General features: G+C 47.7%; 1 protein-coding gene across 2 annotated transcripts in view; it reads right to left on the bottom strand.

Annotated features, from left to right (window-relative positions):
• The window catches only part of SCARB2 (scavenger receptor class B member 2), a 35589-nt gene that overhangs the window by 14065 nt on the left and 1406 nt on the right, over positions 1 to 20118 (bottom strand). For both annotated transcript variants that reach the window (XM_083756664.1, XM_083756663.1), the window contains exons 2-5: positions 5241 to 5398; positions 4293 to 4440; positions 1088 to 1276; positions 248 to 339 (exon numbers count right to left, since the gene is read on the bottom strand). In XM_083756664.1, the coding sequence (XP_083612790.1) occupies positions 248 to 339; positions 1088 to 1276; positions 4293 to 4440; positions 5241 to 5398 (587 nt within the window). The remainder of the gene's footprint in view (positions 1 to 247; positions 340 to 1087; positions 1277 to 4292; positions 4441 to 5240; positions 5399 to 20118) is intronic.

Here is a 20118-nt window from a genome sequence, read left to right as displayed (position 1 = left end):
GAAAGCTTCCCCAAGACTGTGCTCCCTTTAGTGTGTCATGCCATGGCAACCATTTTCTGATGGGCACCCGAAGCACTCTCTCAAAATGTGCTCCCTGGCTTAGCACACTGATGCTGCTCTGTCAAATCATCACCGTTATCGCCCAAGAGCTCTTGCTCTGCACGTCCTTGCCTTTCAAAATTTGAAACGCGAATTATTAACCACGGAGTCCAGCGCTCAAATTAAAAGGAAAAGAAAGAAACATTACTCTTTCCCTCTCCATCTGACGATCTTCGTGAAGTCAAGGTAGTTCTTCTCCCCGCTTAGGACAATGTACTCGCCATCATCGGACCCGTTCATCTAGAAATAAAACACGAGATAGAGAGAGCTTTCGCTTTCATGACTGCTTTTGTGATTGGTGGGATGAGGGGACAGGAAAGAACCAATTGATCCTTCACCCTCTTGCAGGACTTGGGAACCTTTTCAGCCAAGACTAATATGCAAATCTGAGTATTTATACCCCGCCCATCTGGACGCCTTCCAACAGAACACCAAAATGCAATAACTTATTAAACATTAAAAGCTTCCCTAAACAGGGCTGCCTTCAAATGTCTTCTAAAAGTCTGGTAGTTGTTTTTCTCTTTGACATCTGGTGGGAGGGTGTTCCACAGGGCGGGTGCCACTACAGAGAAGGCCCTCTGCCTGGTTCCCTGTAACTTGGTTTCTCGCAATGAGGGAACCACCAGGAGGCCTTCAGAGCTGGACCTCAGCATCCAGGCAGAATGATGGGGGTGGAGACGCTCCTTCAGGTATACTGGGCCGAGGCCATTTAGGGCTTTCAAGGTCAGCACCAACACTTTGAACTATGCTCAGAAACGTATTGGGAGCCAATGTAGGTCTTTCAAGACCGGTGTTATGTGGTCTCAGCTGCCACTTCCAGTAATCAGTCTAGCTGCCGCATTCTGGATTAGTTGTAGTTTCCGGGTCACCTTCAAAGGGAGCCCCACGTAGAGCGCATTGCAGTAGTCCAAGCGGGAGATAACTAGAGCATGCACCACTCTGGCGATACAGTCTGTGAACAGGTAGGATTGTGCGGTCAGAACCTTACCTTTTTAAAAAAGCCGAAGTCTGGGTCAATACTGGGGCGGAATTTGTGTAGGGCACTGAGCAGCTTGTCTGTGTAGCCCCACAGCAGTTCATGGACAGTGCGTGTCGTGAACAAGTTTTCGTCAAATAATATGAGCAAGATCTCTGCAGGGAAATGCATGGGCGTTGCTGTAGCCATGTTCATTGCAACCTGATGGAGGAGGAGGAAAGCTTGTGAGCATGTGGAGCTCACAGGGGCTAGGCAGGTGTTTGCAGGAAATCCACAAGGAGGACTGAAGCACAAGAGCACTCTCCGTAGTTCTGACTCCCAGGAACTGGTTGGAAATGGAATCTAGAGGGGGTGTATTGAAAACTGGAGGATTTGCATGGGGTGAGAGAGTAGATAGAGAGGGGGTCCTCCATACTTCCTAGATTGTATTTCTGATTTAACCTGCACTGACCTTCCTACGATGCCAGGGCGACCGACCTCATTTCCTATTTTGTCCTTACCTTGGGAAAGGAGGCCTATTTGCATGTCTACACCCATAAGGTGGAGTGAGGCAGCGGCCTCAGGCAGCCCAAGATTGGGTGCCCCCACAAGCTCCCTGCCCACCCCCATCCCACCATCTGTGGATAAGCAGTACTGGCAGCGGCACCACCTTCTGGCAAAATCTTGGATCCTCTGACTTTTGGCCCCATTTTACTGGAGTCAATGTACTCAAGGTAGCAGACCACCTGAGAGGACGAACAGAGAGTTAGGCAAACCGAAATAGAAGAAACTGAACTGAAAATTGGGAACTGGTTTTAATAATTGGATTCGCTTTTTTTTTGGTAAGTATTCTGTGTCTTTTAAGAACTTCCCTCTGCAAGCTGCTTTGAATGTATTTTATAATGAAAAACAGGATGTACGTTTTAAAACGAGTAACATGAGCCGCGGTTTAAATTTCATGGCGGCCATAAAACTCAAAGCAGGCGGCCACAGGCAAGTCATTTTTCTCTCAGGAGCACACAGCGGCACCAACCTAGCTCACGGGGCCGTTGCAAAGACTATTAAGAGAATGCATGTTAAACTTGTGAAATGTGCTACTGAGACATCATCAGGGTAAAACTGCACATTAAGTGCCTGCATGTTTTCCCCTTTGTAGCTGATGGTAGTCCAAAAGGAAAGGGGAGGCAGAGTTAAGCCATCTTTTGGAAGTGCTGAGTGCAACTCAGCTTGTATTGAAAACTGGAGGATTTGCCTGGGGTGAGAGAGTAGATAGAGGGGGGGGGGTCCTCCATACTTCCTAGATTGTATTTCTGATTTAACCTGCACTGACCTTCCTACGATGCCAGACTGACACCCTTAGGGTGACCGACCTCATTTCCTATTTTGTCCTTACCTTGGGAAAGGAGGCCTATTTGCATGTCTCACCTGCATAGCTGTCAACTTACAGATTTGAAAATAAGGGACCAGAAGCCTCAAAATAAAGTATCAGCAGCCAAAATAAGGGATTTTCCAAGCACAGGTATGTTCAACTTCTGAGCCCCTCCAAGCCAAAGGCAGAAAGCCCAGCCAGCAGCCAAACGAAGCCTCAAGCAGTGGTTCCCACAGTGCAGCAACCCGGCAAAGGGGATGCAGCAAGGAAAACCACCGTCACCTCTCTGCTGGGAAGCACTGAGCAAAGGCGAGTCCCCAGGCAACCCGGCCAATGTGATTGGCACAAGGCATGCAAGTTCCACCCCCCAGTCGTTCTTAGACTTTTTATTGGGTGAGCAACGCAGCCAAGCAACACAGTTGGAGCCTCCCTCCTCCCTGGCCAGCAGGGAGGAAGGGAGAGGAGCTGCTTCCTTTGAAACTCGGGAAATTTAAGGGACATCATCAATAAAGGACAGCAGTGGGACACAGTGCTGGGATAAGGGACTTTCCCGCCAAATAAGGGACGGTTGACAGCTATGCTCTCCTGAAGGATGAAAGAGCAAGCATGCCTCTTTGTATCTCCGCCTTGGCTACACAGAACGAGGATATTTTCTGTCAAGCATGTATTTCCTTTAACCAACTTAGCTTTTTTTATTATCTTACTAAACTCAAGCGTCTCAGTGTGACTACATCCAATGGTTAAATGTGCTCCCTCCAAGCAAGGGTTCTGGTTAAGCTCAACTTCTGCTAATGCATTTGAACCCCAAATGCCATCACCATGAGCCCTATGTCAGGCATGGCTCCACAGCTCTTTTTGGATAAGAAAATTATGTGTGAGATTCCCATCACCTGCCATGTAATGTGTGCTTTGGCCTATGGAATGCCTAAATGCCAGCGGTTCTTCAATCTACCACAAGGTGGAGCCCCAGCCCGTAACACCTTGAATTGCCTTCAAGTCTATAGTTCAGTAAGTTCTTATTCTAAATAAGCACTCTGTAAATGGCAAATAGTTGACAACCCCCTTGCTGCTGTCACAGAACGATCTGATTTTTGACAAGCAGGCCCAGCCTGTTTCAGGTGAGTCTTCCTCTCTGATAGGAAGCAATTTGTATCAACCAGAGGGCATCCAAATTACAAAAAAAATTAAAGGAAGATCAGGAAAGCTTCCTTCAGTTACATGGGTTACCAAGTGTAGGGCCCCTGCTGCAATGGAGGAAAAAACTGACAGATGAAGACTGCACAGCTAATCACTCTAGAAAAAGAATTCATTCTTGGAAACTTCTTTTTGAGTTTTACATATAATAGCCATGAGATTTGTGTGAACTAGGCTGGACAAGGTTAAGCCATTTGTCTGCGTAATTTTGCTGTTAAAGGACACACAGGACTGTGATTTCACACATTTTGGGGTTAGGGAGTATGAACGCCATTTGCTTTTCATTGCATTTGTTCTGTTTTGTGATGCTTCTCGATTTTGGTAATACACCAGATTGCAATTTTTTAAAGGGAAGAAACCACTCACCGCTCATCATCCAAGTGTAGGGTGCACAGAGGGTTTAAAACTACAGGAACCAACAGCAAGGAGTGACAGGCACCTTCTATGCAGCAGCTGTGGCTAAACTTTGCCGGTTTGCACTGCAACTCCCATTGGCCACTGCGAGCACGAACAATGGTGAGGGATGATGGGAGATGCAGTTCAGCAACACCTGACACAACAAAGTGTCCCCCCCCCCTTGCTTTACAGGCATAAGGTTCAATCACGGGCGTCTCTGTTTAAAGCAGCACGAAAGCGACAATAAAATCCTTGCAAGCTGCCCGAAAGAAACCTCACCAGTGCAGGCATGTTTATAGTCCTGATCAGATGAGCTTCCGGGTTCCCCACGGACATCTCCGGCTCGAAGAAGTAAGTCTTTGGATTCAGAGAAGACACTTTGGTGCCGTTGTCTAAAAAGTGAACATTTACGTGGAGCCTGTGTTCTCTGCAGAGAAAGACAGAGGAGAGAAAGAGAGACAGGAAAGGAGCTTTTAAAAAATATCTCAGTTCATCCTAGTGCAGTACATTGACTCTAGTAAAACAGTGCCAAAGGCCACAGGGTATAAGATCTCACCAGAAGTTAAATGCCTTCACGGCAGAAGTTGGTGTCGCAGCCAGCACAGCTTCTCCACCCTGGTCAGAGCAGTGCCAGCTCAGAACCCCTAATCCATGCCCTATGTTGCGTATACCACACTCCCATGGCAGCCATTTTCTGACTGGCACCCACAGCGCTTTCTGATTTTTTTTTAATGTGCCCACTGGTGCAAAAAGGTTGACGACACTGCCTTAAGCTCTCTGAGAATGCACTAGGTGGCACCTTAGTTGTCGAAAGGCTTAGCTCCCGAACAAATCGGCTCCCGAACGCTGCAAACCCAGAAGTAAGTGTTCTGGTTTGCGAAGGTTTTTTGGAAACTGAACATCCGATGTGACTTCCGATTGCCAATCGAAACCTGCGCCTTGGTTTTCAAACAGTTCCGGGAGTCGAACGGATTAAGGTACCACTGTATTACTTATACAATATTATTTCTATATCCATGAGGGCTAGAAACTTATACAGATCCCAACTCTACAGTTAATCCTTCACCTACCAGCTCCTTTCTTACTTCTCTGAGTGGTCAAGTTGTTGTGACATTTAGACACCCTTGTGATTCCTGCTTTCACCATCATCCCTTGAATCTTGTTTTGGAACCCAAAGCACAATCTCTTTATAAACTGTCTTGGAGTAATGAATGAAGCAAAAAATACCTGTAAGTGTATGGTCCAACTTGTCTCACAATGGGAGGTTCGCCTTGAACCACTTCCAAAGGATTGGTCAAGTTAAAAAAATAGAACTGCATATAAACTGGCGGCGGAGGCTCCTCCCACATTTCAAAAAATTCTGTACCATTTTTTAACACGGTTTGCTGCAAGGAAGAAGAAAGGAAGAACATTATTGATAAACTTCCAGGATGTGCACCGAATAAGGGAATTGATCTACATGTGCAGCAGAACCACGTGATATACTGTAGCTTTCTGTGGACTGTGCCTTGCCTGGTGGTGGTCAGAAAACACTTCAAAAAGACCCAGCAGAAATTTAGAATCTTCCCCCCCTGACATTCTGATTTTCTACATGCAGGGATTTTTCCTCCTCTGCTCCCAAGAGCTCTCCAAAATGCCATCTCCGACATGCAGCCGGAATGGTAGAGTCCAAGAACAACCCCTGCACCATTTGATTCTATGTTCTGCATCGATGAAATTCAATATCCCAGAGGGGTAGCTGTTTTAATCTACTGCAATGGAACAAGGAAGAGTCTTGGGGTGCTGTAAAGACTAATCAATTTATTATAGCACAAAGTGGTCAAGTTCACTGCATCAGACGCATGAAATGTTACAGGTACACACACACACACACACACACACGTGTATAGAAAAAACCCATCACAAATGGTGGGGTCAAATGACCATGAGGTGCATAAACTCCAGTCTGTAAAAATTCAATTAAAGTTTGAAATGTATGAAAAATAACCACAGTGATCACGCATGGGAATAACTGTGATAACAGAAGTCATTGGTTGTGGCATTAAAGTACATTCCTAAACGCGTTAGAGCTGTAGGAGTTGGAAGGGACCTCAAGGGTTAACTAGCACAACCCCTTGCAATGCAGGAATCTCAACACATGGTCCCCCTTCCAAGTTGAAACCATACAGGACCCTGCTTAGCTTTGCAAATGTGCAAGAGTAACTCACAGGTCAACTGAACTAGGGCTGCAGCCTTAACTGTGAAGAGTTGTTGGGTGGGAGTCGAGGCTAAAATCCTTTCAATCCTTTCTATTCCCTTCCCTGCTTTCTGTCACGTGTTCTCATGTGTCCATTTGAAGACTATCGACTGCCTCTTTCTGGAAGAAGATCAATATAAATTTAATTCTTAAAGAACTGTGCAAAGAGTTCAGCAGTAATGAAAATATTGATTTTATGCATGCTTGGTGGCTCTCTTCTTGTGTTAAATCCCCAAGTTGTTTCAAGGAACTCTGGGTAGTTTTTTATAAGAGCGGCGGCAGCAACACCAAGCTTTTGAAGCAGACGAGGTGCAGAGATAATGACTTTTCCAAGGCCACTTAATCAGCCTTGTGGTGAACAAATATTAGAACCCAGCCACCATCCCTGTAACGACCCTCAAAATGTAACTTATCACATTTGTAAGTTGTTTTTTCCACAAGGAATTCAGGGCAGCAATACAGGATGCTCTCACATTTTTTTCCCCCTATTAGGTAGATTAGACTGACACAACGACTGGACCAAGATTGAAAAAATCACATAGGTAAGATTTAAGATCAACAGTTGAAACCTATGCATGTCCACTGTGAGTTCAGTGGGTTTTACTCCTAGGTAAGAAGGTACAGAATTGAGGGCGAAATTCTTGAATTGACTCTCTTCCCTTTGTCTCTTCCCTACTGCATTTTAGACCGTACCATCCTCAGGGCAGGGACCTCCCTTGTTGGGCACCTTTACACACTTAACAATTACTCAGAAGTAATTGCTATGCAGTTCGAAAGCACCTCCGGGTGCAAGTAGATAAATAGGGACCGCTTACCAGCGGGAAGGTAAACGGCGTTTCCGTGTGCGGCTCTGGCTCGCCAGAGCAGCGATGTCACGCTGGCCACGTGACCCGGAAGTGTCTCCGGACAGCGCTGGCCCCTGGCCTCTTGAGTGAGATGGGCGCACAACCCCAGAGTCTGGCAAGACTGGCCCGTACGGGCAGGGGTACCTTTACCTTTACCTTTAATTGCTATGTTTAGTGACAATAAGTCCCATGTAATTGGGTTTTAGGGACGCGGGTGGTGCTGTGGGTTAAACCACAGAGCCTAGGACTTGCCAATCAGAAGGTCGGCGGTTCAAATCCCCGCGATGGGGCGAGCTCCCGTTGCTCGGTCCCTGCTCCTGCCAACCTAGCAGTTCGAAAGCACGTCAAAGTGCAAGTAGATAAATAGGTACCGTTCTGGCAGGAAGATAAACAGCGTTTCCGTGCGCTGCTCTGGTTCGCCAGTAGCGGCTTAGTCATGCTGGCCACATGACCCAGAAGCTGTATGCCGGCTCCCTTGGCCAATAAAGCGACATGAGCACCACAACCCCAGAGTCGGTCATGACTGAACCTAATGGTCAGGGGTCCCTCTATCTTTAATTGGGTTTTATTTTTCCTCCCAAGCCCCATAATATTTTAAAGCAAATAATTGGGCATGATGAATTCGTAAATTAAGCACTTAAAAAACCCACAGGTTTCAGTGAGAGAGGCTGGTATGCAGATATCTCCACTGAAACCATTTAAACTTGAAAACAGAGGTGACTAACCTATGGTCCTCCAGAGGCTGCTGAACTTGTTGGCATCCATCTGTCTCGAGAGACAATGGAGTGAGCTTCTGGGGGTGAAGTCAAACTGCTGCATTAGCAGCACCAAAGCGACTTCTCCAGGCACAAGCCTGGGCAGTATGTGTAGAAGTCCTGGGCTGCACAGAAGACAAGACCCCACTCTTGGCCTCGCTGATGTCCAGTATACCTGAAGGAGCGTCTCCACCCCCATCATTCTGGCCGGACTCTGAGGTCCAGCGCCGAGGGCCTTCTGGCGGTTCCCTCACTGCGAGAAGCAAAGCTACAGGGAACCAGGCAGAGGGCCTTCTTGGTAGTGGCACCCGCCCTGTGGAACGCCCTCCCATCAGATGTCAAGGAAATAAACAACTACCAGATTTTTAGAAGACACCTGAAGGTAGCCCTGTTTAGGGAAGCTTTTAATGTTTAATAGACTATTATATTTTAATATTTTGTTGGAAGCCACCCAGAGTGGCTGGGGAAACCCAGCCAGATGGGCGGGGTATAAATAAAAAATTATTATTATTATTATTATTATTATTAGGCCCAAAGGAAAGCAGAGCAAGATGTTTGGCACCAGCTTAGCTGCAGGAGTTGCCAGAAGGAGACATAAAAGGCACCATCCAACTGTCTTAGGGAATCCGCTCCAAATTTATGTAGGGTTTACTCCTGAGCCTGTTCTTCTCCTGAAGACGTCCCATTTTAGGATCAGAGTTTTTCTTCTCCTAGATGGCCTACCTTCCCAGGCGGACAAGCCCAATCTGCCCTCACTACAGCACATGCAGAAACCACCTTCTTGACCATTGGATCCACTATTATAGGTCCATAAATAGCAGCACCCTAGAGGTCCCGGGCCCTAAGGAAGTCAGATTAGCCTCAACCAGGGCCAGGGCCTTTTCAACATTGGCTCCAGCCTGGTGGAACGCTCTGTCTCATGAGACCAGGGCCCTGCAGGATCTGATTTCTTTCCGCGGGGCCTGTAAGACAGAGTTGTTCCACCTGGCCTTTGGCTTGGAATCAACTTGATCCCCTCTTTCCTTTTTCCTTTTTCCTTCTGTGATGGCACTCCTATTTGGGGACTTCCCGGGCTTTTTTCTGGCCCACGTAGGACCAGTCTGGATAGTTGGCCTTGGTGAAGATTTGACGTTTTCATCCCCAAAAAGTTTTTGAGTTTCTACTGAAATGAGGTTGCATTTTAATGTTGTATTTTAATCTTGTTTTTAAGTTGTATTTTAATCAATTGTTTTTATACCTGGTGTTAGCCGCCCTGAGCCCAGCCTTGGCTGGGGAGGGCAGGGTATAAATAAAATTTATTAATTTTTATTATTATTATTAGTTTCATCTGCTCAATTCTATCTTTGCATGCAGGGGAAATCCCTAACTCACTGAGGGTTTGAGACCCATCAGCTACCCTCACCTGGTTTAGCTGGTCAGTCAAAGCCGTTTCCTGGGGTGTGGCCACTGTCACCTGCCAACGGCTTCTAGGAGCTACTGGTGAGAGCCGAACGCAGGGTGGGACCAACTACCTCCGAAGGAGCATGATGTGTCCCCATCAGAGGTACTTTCCCCTCCCCTAACACCCAATATACCCTATTGCTGAACTACAGCTCCCATAATTCCTGATCACTGGCTGTATTGGCTGGGGCCCAAGGGATGGCAGAATCAAAGAGAGAAGCGGGTTGGGAAGATGGAAAGGGAGCTTAGCAGTTGCATAAGGTGAAAGGAGACATTATTGGGGATGGGTGAGGATTGCAAGTGGAGCAAGCTGTGGGGCGGACCTCCACCAGACTTTCCAAAACATTCCAATGCCATGTACTGAGCTAATTCAAAAGAAGTCCAGAAACACCTAGGATCTGCTTATCAGCGCTTCTTCAAAGATATAGCCATAGAATTGTGGCGTTGGAAGGGAACCTGAGGATCGTCTATTCCAGGCATGGCAAAACTTGGCCTCCAGATGTTTTGGGACTACAATTCCCATCATCCCTGACCACTGGTCCTGTTAGCTACGGATGATGGGAGTTGTAGTCCCAAAACATCTGGAGGGCCAAGTTTCACCATGCCTGGTCTAGTCCAACCCCCTGAAATGGAGGAATATAATATGCTGGGGACCCCCCAGAATGTCAGTCACTTTGACTACTATCAAATCTGGCCTTGGACAAAACCTCTTCTTAATCTACGCTGTTTGGAAGTGAATTACTCAGAAGTGATTCCATTTGGAAGGATGCCTTTCCCAGTGGAACTTCCTATCGCATGCCAAATCAGTAGTATGGGAAGCAATCAGGTGGGCAGATGGTGCTGGCGACCTTCATTTGTGCCTTCTTATTAGTGTCCTATGAACTACTCATAACCCAGGGATTAGAACATCTGCTCTGCATGCAGAAGGCAAAGGTATAGGTAAAGGGACTCCTGACCATTAGGTCCAGTTGCGGATGACCTGGGTGGATGGAGCAGCCAAGTAATTTCGTTAAAATAAAGATATTATTATTATTATTATTATTATTATTATTATTATTATTATTATTATTATTATTATTATTATTGCGGTGTTCATCTTTATTGGCCGAGGGAGCTGGTGTACAGCTTCCGGGTCATGTGGCCAGTATGACTAAGCCGCTTCTGGCAAACCAGAGCAGCACACAGAAATGCCATTTACCTTCCCGCCGGAGTGGTACCTATTTATCTACTTTCACTTTGACGTGCTTTTGAACTGCTAGGTGGGTAGGAGCTGGGACCAAGCAACGGGAGCTCACCCCATCGTGGGGATTCGAACCACCGTCCTTCTGATTGGCAAGCCCTAGGCTCTGTGGTTTTAACCCACAGCGCCACCCGCGTCCCTTGGTTCAATCCCCAGCATCTCCAAGTAGGACATGGAACATCTGCCGAGAGCACTACCAATCCATATAGATGAGGGCTGGGGACATTTTCCACCTGGCAGACCATCTCTCTCTCTCTCTCTCTCTCTCTCTCTCTCTCTCACCAGCAACCCATTGGCCAACTATGACAGGCGAGAGGGACCGCCTCCCTGCTCAAGTTGGCCAGGGTTGGTGGTGGTGGGCTGAGATAGTGACCAAGCAGAACTGAACTCCCTGCTCATCAGGTGATAGGTAGAGTTCAATCCTGCTTCCTGCAGGGATCAGAAGTGTGCCCAGCCAATCCAGACACATCTCAACCAGCCCCTGTACCTGACATCGCATATAACGCCAGGGTAGGTGGGTGAAGTTTGGGGGAAACGGCCTGGTAGGACAGATTTCATAGAATCAGAGAACTGTAGTGTTGGGAGATAACACAAGGACCTTCTCTAGTTCAACCTCCCGCAATGCAGCAACCATTGGCGCAATGTGAGGCTTGAACCCACAATCCTGAGATTATGAGTCTCATGCTCTATACTGACTGAGCTGTGAAAGGTCCATGGGCGAGAGATTTTCCCATCCCTGGTGTACACAATGCTGAGCAAGATAGACCAATAGTATGACACCATAGAAGGCAGCTTCCATTATTCTCTATGTTGAAGGGTGTGTCTCAATGCCACTGCAACGGAGATGAAACTCTATTGTGCTTAGTAGCTCATTTCAATTTTCAAATTTAGGTTTCAAGCGCACGTCTTGAGATGTGCTGATTGCCAAAATCTGTGCCACAGAATCTGGGCTCGGCTGCATTTAGTGGCTTTAATGAGTTTCATTGTATAATAAAGTATTCTGCAGTACCTTTTTCTACAAGCACTATTAAGAAACATGACCTACAGTTCGAAACAGCTTTTTAAAAAGCCTCCCACTCCTGGAGAGGGTGGTGGCCCGAGTTGTGGAATTCCCTCCTTGCAGAGGTGCATCTGGTATTTGCTGTCTAGCTTTCATCATATACTGAAGGACCACCTTTTTTTCTTGGCCGTTAACAGCTGAGATAGCCAGGTAGGCAGGCATGAGATGGTCCTCAGCAAACAGCCACATCCAAGCAAACCAGTCAAACTTCCCTGCTTGGAATTCTAAGGAATTCCCAAGAAAAATGATAACTTAAAACATCAGTCTTTCTCCCTCCCTTCACCTTTCCTGTAACCTCTCCCACATTCAAGAAAGCCGTTTGCCATAAAGCCTGTTGCTCCATCTTCTCAAGAACAACTCCCTTAACAGAAATGGAGCAAGATACTATCTGAAAGCTTTTTACCTAATGCACCAACTACAAGTCATCTCCGGGACGCAGGTGGTGCTGTGGGTTAAACCACAGAGCCTAGGACTTACTGATCAGAAGGTCGGTGGCTCGAATCCCCGCGACGGGGTGAGCTCCCGTCGCTCGGTCCCTGCTCCTGCCCACCTAGCTGTTCGAAAGCACGTCAAAGTGCAAGTAGATAAATAGGTACCTCTCCAGCAGGAAGATAAACGGCGTTTCCGTGCGCTGCTCTAGTTCGCCAGAAGCGGCTTAGTCATGCTGGCCACATGACCCGGAAGCTGTACGCCGGCTCCCTTGGCCAATAAAGCGAGATGAGCGCCGCAACCCCAGAGTTGGTCACGACTGGACCTAATGGTCAGGGGTCCCTTTACCTTTACCTTACAAGTCATCTCCAGTTTTGCAAAAATAAAAGACAGCCTCGTTTCTTCTTTATTTCTGTTTTCTGCCTCACAAGGAACCTGTGTATTTTGCTAAGAGATGGGCATGAGTAAAGGCTGGATTTTATATTCTTTTAAAAAAATACTAGAGAGTCTGCCACAATTGTTTCTTTCTGTCAGCGGCCTTGGGACAATCCTGCTATCACCCAATACAGGCTAATCTACTTAAGTCTTCAAACCTCCTTCAGGTCTCCATCATGTGACTTTTCATCAGGCTTAAAAGTTAAGGGAAATCTGCTAAACAATCAGCCTGATGGCAGGTTTTGAAGAACCTGAAAGTCTGCTTGATATTTTGTGGAATGTTAGTTGTTCCTAATAAAGCTACTGTCCTGTTGCAGATTTTGTTTTTCCAATGGACCAAGATGCCTTTTTCTGTTTGCATTCCAGAAGGCTCAGAGAGGCTGCTTCAGAAAAAACAAAGGCCTCTTTTTCTCATCGGACAGAGCAGGAAACGGCAAACAAGTCCGTGCAGATAGCAGCAGAAGTCTGCGAAGGTGGAAGAGGTTACAAATAGGCTCTTCCTCAGCTGACAAATGAACCTGGCACATAAAAGGATGCATTAGGTGCACGGCTTGATTTTGCACAAAGCAGGAACACATGAAACCCAAATAAGGGTGATGGGCAAAAAAGATAAGCAGCAGAGAAGCCAGTCTTGCAATAAGAGGAACGTGTTTGACCAGGTTGGGTTTTGACATTGCTCGCCCACATAAATCACACCTTCACAACGGAACAGCACTGCTAACTTGGAGGCAGTGCCAAAGTAGGTCTAAACTGCATGTGAGGGCCTCAGAAATCATATGCTGATAAATTAGATGCCCATTTGAAGATTCCTCTAGTAGCAGAGCACCTCCTTTGCATGCAGAAGTTCCCAAAAGCACTCCATGGAAGGACTGGGAGAGACATCTGTCTGAAACTCTGGACACAGCGGCAGCCAGGCAGCAAGTAGACAGTATTGAGCTAGCTCAGAGGTCGGCAGCCTAAGGCCCATAGGGGTCATTTAACTGGCCCATGGACCCCCGCTGCCTGCTTGGTGGGCAGAGCGGCCACCGCCTTCCATGGTGCTGGCCAGCTTTCCATTGGGAAGCTGTGCACGCCTCCTCCGTGCCAGAAATAGTGTTTGCGCATGAGTGCGCACACACTCCGACCCACCCGGGCGTCTGCGGGACCGTGAACCGGCCCCATCCACAAAAACTTTGCCGGCCCCTGAGCTAGCTGGTTCTGGGGTCTGACTCAGTATAAGTGCTTATCTATACAGTGGTACCTCTGGTTGCGAACAGGAACCATTCCAGAGGCCCGTTCGCAACATGAAAAGAGAGCAACCCGCAGCGGCGAGGCTTGCGATTCGCTGCTTCTGCGCATGCGCGTGACGTCGTTTTGTGCTTCTGCACATGCGGCGAAACCCGGATGTAACCCTTTCCGGTACTTCCGGGTCGCCGCAGGACGCAACCTGAAAGAATGTAACATGAAGCGGACGTAACATGAGGTATGACTGTATCTGAGTTTCTAACACTGCTACAAAGATACAGTTTTTGCACATTATCTCTGCAGCATATTTGCCGATTCTCTGGGATCGGATCCTGTGTCATGGTGCTCATGGGACAAAAGGGTCACATGTCTAGGTTACACACAGCCCCCGACATGGCTACTGTTGAGGCAACTACATCAACAGCTGCACTTGAGAATGCAAGAAGAGCTATTCTAAATCAGACCAAAGGCCTGTGTGGTCAACAGGTCCCGGTTCCTCTTTGTGCATCTGGGAAACCCAAGAGCAGTACTTGAGAGTAGTAGCCTTCATTTGCCATTGTTTTCCAGCAGTGTTAGAAGCTCAAGATGCTAAATGGCTCCTAAACCAAGGTTACAGTCACCAAAATGGAATGTCTAGACTGGCTTTGGGGGCAGGACGGCTCTAGAGTCTTATTTTTCAAATAATGGACTGACTGTGATTGACTCTCAGCTGATTCAGGTGACAACCCTGAGCTAGGTTAAGAGCTTTGAGAACTTCAAGATGAAAAGTCGCTTGATCCAGGGACAGTCCATGTATATATCGACCTGTTCTGACCTCTTTTTCTTAATGGTGACTGCTCCTGCTCAGGCTGCACAGGAAAAGCATTTTGGCTCCAGAAATTCATTCCCATTGTTCAGATAAAATACGTATAACCGACAGAATTCTTCAGGATGTCTTGCTAGTGTGTGAAAGCAGTCCAGATTCAAGGATCTCCAGGCATGCATCTCCAGATGGTGGAGGCATCAGGCACCATCCTGGCCCCAAGGCATCTTCACTTGGTCACAAGTGGTTGAAAGCCAGGTGCAAAATGCGCCTGGCCCCTGGCTAATTTCAAACACTGCTTTTTAAATAACATATAGAGAAGGAAAAGGAGGGGAATGAAATTTTCCTCTGGGGGCTCCCACCATTTTCTTTTCGTCACCTCCATTCTCAAAAGGCAACAACCCCATACTCACCAAGCACAACCTATTGCCAAGAGGTGAAATTGTCCACTCACGGACAGGGAGCCCCACACAATCTGGAGATCACAGTGGAGCTGAAGGCTGCCAGGTTATATAACTCAGAATTCCTCCCTATTCCTCCTCCTTCATTTATCTCTCTCCTTTATTCCCTCATTTATATCTCTCCTGGTATGCCCCGCAGAGGACCTTAAGGTCCATGGATAATCATAGTTTAGAGGTTCCGGGCCCTAAGTAAGCCAGATTATCCTCCACCAGGGCCAGGGCCAGGGCCAGGGCCTTCTCAGTGATGGCTCCGAACTGGTGGAATGCTCTGTCCCATAAGACCAGGGCTCTGCAGGATTTCACTTCCTTCCACAGGGCCTCTAAGACAGAGCTATTCCACCTGGCTTTCAACTTGATCTTAGCCTGATCTTTTACTCCCCTTCCTTCCATCCCTCCCCCTCCCCTTTTTATAAAGATAACCCGCTCTGGGATCCCACAGCTAATTCTCCCCTGGTCTCCTCACTGGCCCAAATAGGACTAATTTAGCCAGTTAGCCCTGGTGATCATCTAATGTTTATTGGATGGATTTTCCTCCTAAATTGATTTTTGAATTCTGAATTTATTGTTATTCACGTTTTAGACTGTATTTTATGCTGTTTTTTTGTTGCATCAATTAAATGTTTTAAATTAGCCGCCCTGAGCCCTGTTTTCTGAACTGGGAAGGGCGGGGTATAAATTAAAAAATATTATTATTATTATTATTATTATTATTATTATTATTATTATTATTATTATTAATGGAACCTGAGGCGGTGTTTGCTGTTTCAGAAGGTCTCCCATCCAAACACTGACCAGACTCAGACCTGCTTAGCTCCAGTAAGTCAGTGGCCTCATGTTCCTTTGGATCATACCCTGGGACAAAAGATTTGATTTATTACATTTCTACGCCGCTTTCAATTCCAATGAATCCCAAAGTGGCTTGCAAACAATGAACAACGGTAACATGGTAGAACAGAATAGAACATCACAGACACATAGAATAATGCATAGCTCAGTTGGCGGAGCACGGGACTCTTAATTTTTGCTTTCTCATTCAAGGCTCTCAACTCTCACCCACTCATACCACACCCCTTGTTTCAAGTTTAGGTGCTTGCTCATACTGCTGCTTCGTACACTGGGGGGGGGGGGGAGAGAGACCTTTCCAGCCCATGGCCTGCATTTCCTCACGAGGAACCGTACAGGGCCTGCAAGAAGGGTCACAGGTAAAAGAGGAGGGGGCAAAGGGTTCTGCTCTTCCATTTGCATAGCAGCCCACATTAAAAAGGTAAAGGTACCCCTGCCCGTACGGGCCAGTCTTGACAGACTCTGGGGTTGTGCGCCCATCTCACTCAAGAGGCCAGGGGCCAGCGCTGTCCGGAGACACTTCCGGGTCACGTGGCCAGCGTGACATCGCTGCTCTGGCAAGCCAGAGCCGCACACGGAAACGCCGTTTACCTTCCCGCTGGTAAGCGGTCCCTATTTATCTACTTGCACCCGGAGGTGCTTTCAAACTGCTAGGTTGGCAGGCGCTGGGACAGAGCAGCGGGAGCGCACCCCGCCGCAGGGATTCGAACCGCCAACCTTTTGATCGGCAAGTCCTAGGCACTGAGGCTTTAACCCACAGCGCCACCTGCGTCCCAGCAGCCCACATTACATCCGTGCAAAAGTCTAGAGCTCTTACATGTACACACAGGAACCTCTTCATCCATCCATCCATCCATTCAGTAAGCAAGCAAGCAAGCAGCATTATCAAAAGTTCAAGGACTTGTGCCCAGCAGAAGCACTCCAGAAGAGTGAGGATCAGGGCTGGTGAGGGGGCTGGCCTGGGGTGAGTCCCAGGGGCCAGACAGAGGACCCCCAGGGGTTCTCAACCCCTGACCTACACCGACAGATACATATACTGTACACATGTACAATCATACCTTGGGTTACAGATGCTTCTGGTTGCGTTTTTTCAGGTTACGGACCGCCGAAACCTGGAAGCACCGGAACGGGTTACTTCCGGGTTTTGGCGGTCACTCATGCGCAGAAGCGCTAAATTGCGCTTTGCGCATTGTTTGCGCATAAGCGCCGAATTGCAACCCGCACATGCACAGACGTGCTGCTGTGGACACTGCGGGTTGCGAACATGCATCCCGCACGGATCACGTTTGCAACCCGAGAGTCCACGGTATTTTGTATAAGAGCTTAGCAACATACACTGTCACAAGTTTAATACCGGTACTTGTCTAGCTCTTGGCCTAAAAGTTCAAAGTACCGCTCAGGTATTAGATTACGGACTTTTACAACAACTCTGGAATGGCGAGTTGTTCTGATGCTAAATAAAAGAAGGCCGACAGAAAGTACCTGTCATCCAGGAGTCTCTCTTGACAGGAAAGAGATGTGCAAGAACACAAGAGACCCACTGGATCAGGCCAGCGGCCACCTATTCCTGCATCCTGTTCTCAGAGTGGGAAACCCATAAGTAGGACCAAGTAGAACTTCATATTGTTTTACATGAACTGCTTAGAGGCTATTTTGATTAAGCACTATATAAACCTTGTTACTTAAACCAACTCTCTCCCTCTAAATATCTGGCTGGGGCCCCTTTTCCGCCTGTGAAATTACTTCATGCGTTTCCTTCTCAGTATTCTATTTGGCATTTACGATTCCCCTCCCTGACTCCTAGATTAATTACTGTATACATTACCTCTCTTCCCAAACCACTGCTGAGCATTCCCCAGTTCTCTGTTCATCTCAAGCTTTTAAGACTGCAAACCTCTCTGAGAAACCTCTCTGTTTCTGTATAATAAACTATGAAACCTCAGTTAACAAATCATGTGACTTTTAATCTCAGGGTCCTGGGTTCGAGTCTCATGTTGGGCGAATGATTCCTGCACCTCGGGGTCCCTTCCACCTCTACGATTCAGTGATTCTTCTCTCATAATGGCAGTCAGTTGATGGCAGTGAGGAAAGCTGATCAGGACTCCCCCGCTTCAGAGTTCACACTGGTAACCACCAAACTATGCCAGATCTACAGAACGGAACTATGTTATGTGAACATAGTGCCTCTGAGGATGTGTCAACTGCCGTACCCTAACGCTCAGGGGCAATTCACACATGTATGTCAATCAACCACAAGGTCATAAAAAGGAGCTATCACAGCTTAACCACTAGAGCCAAGATCAGGCATAGGCAAACTCCAGCCCTCCAGATGTTTAGGACTACAATTCCCATCATCCCTAGCTAACAGTACCAGTGGTCAGGGATGATGAGAATTGTAGTCCCAAACATTTGGTGGGCCGGAGTTTGCCTATGCCTGGCCAAGATCCATCAACAGCATCTGGCACAGCTTTGAACATAGAACTTTTTCAGAGCCGTAAGTTCACACCATTACCTGCCAGTCATTAAGTCAGTGTTTCCCAACCGGTGTGCCGCGGCACACTAGTGTGCCGCCGGACGTTGCCTAGTGTGCCGTGGGAGGGAGGCGGGCGAGTCGGGCTAATCCTCCGATGAGCTCCACCTCCAGACCCATTGCTCAAATCCTTTAACCCAGGAGGGCGGGGAGAAAGGGTGGGAAAAAAGAAGGGGAAGAGAAAATATTTTTTTAAAAAAAGGAAAGAGAGGGGAAAAAGCGAGGGATGGAGGAAGGGGAATAAACAGAAGGGGAGGACAATGAAGAGGGGCGGGGCTTGGCAGGCAGCAGATAACTGGGGAGGGGGCGCGGCTGGCGGCGGCTCAAGGCAGGAAGGGAGGAGCTGCCTCGCGGAGAGTCTTGGGCTGCAGAGATTTCCCGTTCAGGAGCGCGGGAGGCCACGCCGTGGATGGGAATCTCCTCCTCCTCTTCCTCCTCCTCCTCCAGGAGAGAGGGTGGTCCGCCCCACCGAGTCGGGCGTGCTCAAGCGTGGGAGCCTATAGTTAGAGCTCAGCTCCTTTTCTTGCCTTCCCCGCCCCCCCCACGGAGCACATTTTCCTCGCCCCCCCAACCCCCGCATGTAGAATAGAAGCCCTCCAGCCTCCACGGTGCACAAACTCTCCCCTCTGCAACGAAGCGCTTTGTTGCATATCTTTGGTGAGGTTTTTAGGCAGTCTTGGTGCACCTTAAATCAGCGCTAATTGCGCCTGGACGCAGTATTTACTTCCGAGTAGGCCCCCTCCCCCCCCCCGGTAGCACCTGACGTTGCTATTCGTATCATCAGGTTTGTTTGTTGATAATTTAATTGTTTTAAAAGCATCATGCTAAAGAGCTCTCTCCCACCCCCAGACCCTTGGGCAAAACAGAAACACACACACATACACAAACACAGAGATTGAGCCCTGCAGGTTTTATGAAATGAATGGATTCTGAATGCCTGTTTCAGTGGCTTGTCCGCCTTAGGCTGCTGGGCCAGACACCTGTTACACGGTGCAGTCCGTAAGCTGTGAGCGCTGCTACCTGCCGCCGAGACCACGTAACGACAGTCTTGAAAGACCTACATTGGCTCCCAGTACCTTTCCGAGCACAATTCAAAGTGTTGGTGCTGACCTTTAAAGCCCTAAGCGGTTTCGGTCCAGTATACCTGAAGTAGCGTCTCCGCCACCATCGTTCAGCCCAGACACTGAGATCCAGTGCCAAGGGCCTTCTGGCAATTCCCTCACTGTGAAAAGTGAGGTTACAGGGAACCAGGCAGAGGGCCTTCTCAGTAGTGGCGCCCGCCCTGTGGAATGCCCTCCCATCAGACATCAAAGAGATAACCATTACCTTCTATGCTGTTACTATTTTTTTATTTTTTTTTACATAAGTAAAAAGTGACCTTTCCCCATCTGGCATGGTGGTGTGCCTCGAGATTTTTTTCATGAAACAAGTGTGCCTTTGCCAAAAAAAGGTTGGGAAACACTGCATTAAGTGTTAGGCAACTGTGACAAAAAACAAGGAAGGCACAGGTTGTGCAACCCAAGTGGCGTTAGCTTTGAGGAGCAGGGATTCCATCACAGAAATACTGGCTTCCAAGAGCTGACTGATTTAATTTATGCCATGCATAAGGGGAAGGAGCTGCTGTCGCAACAAAGGGAGACACAATGCTTGTGATGAAAATGCAAAGATCTATTCCTGAGTTGTGTTGCTTTCCTTGCGCCATCGTTTTATACATGAGGGCAGTTTAATAAGAATTAAGAAGCTTGAAAAAAATGTTTAAAAGTACTCTCCTCCCAAAAAAAAACACAAGGTCCTTTTTGTTGGGA

The sequence above is a fragment of the Podarcis gaigeae genome (genome assembly GCF_964106915.1).
Source record: "Podarcis gaigeae genome assembly, chromosome: 9".
NCBI classification, from domain to species: Eukaryota; Metazoa; Chordata; class Lepidosauria; order Squamata; family Lacertidae; genus Podarcis; species Podarcis gaigeae.
Note: the sequence above shows the minus strand (reverse complement) of the source record. Positions and strands in the feature narration are given on the sequence as shown.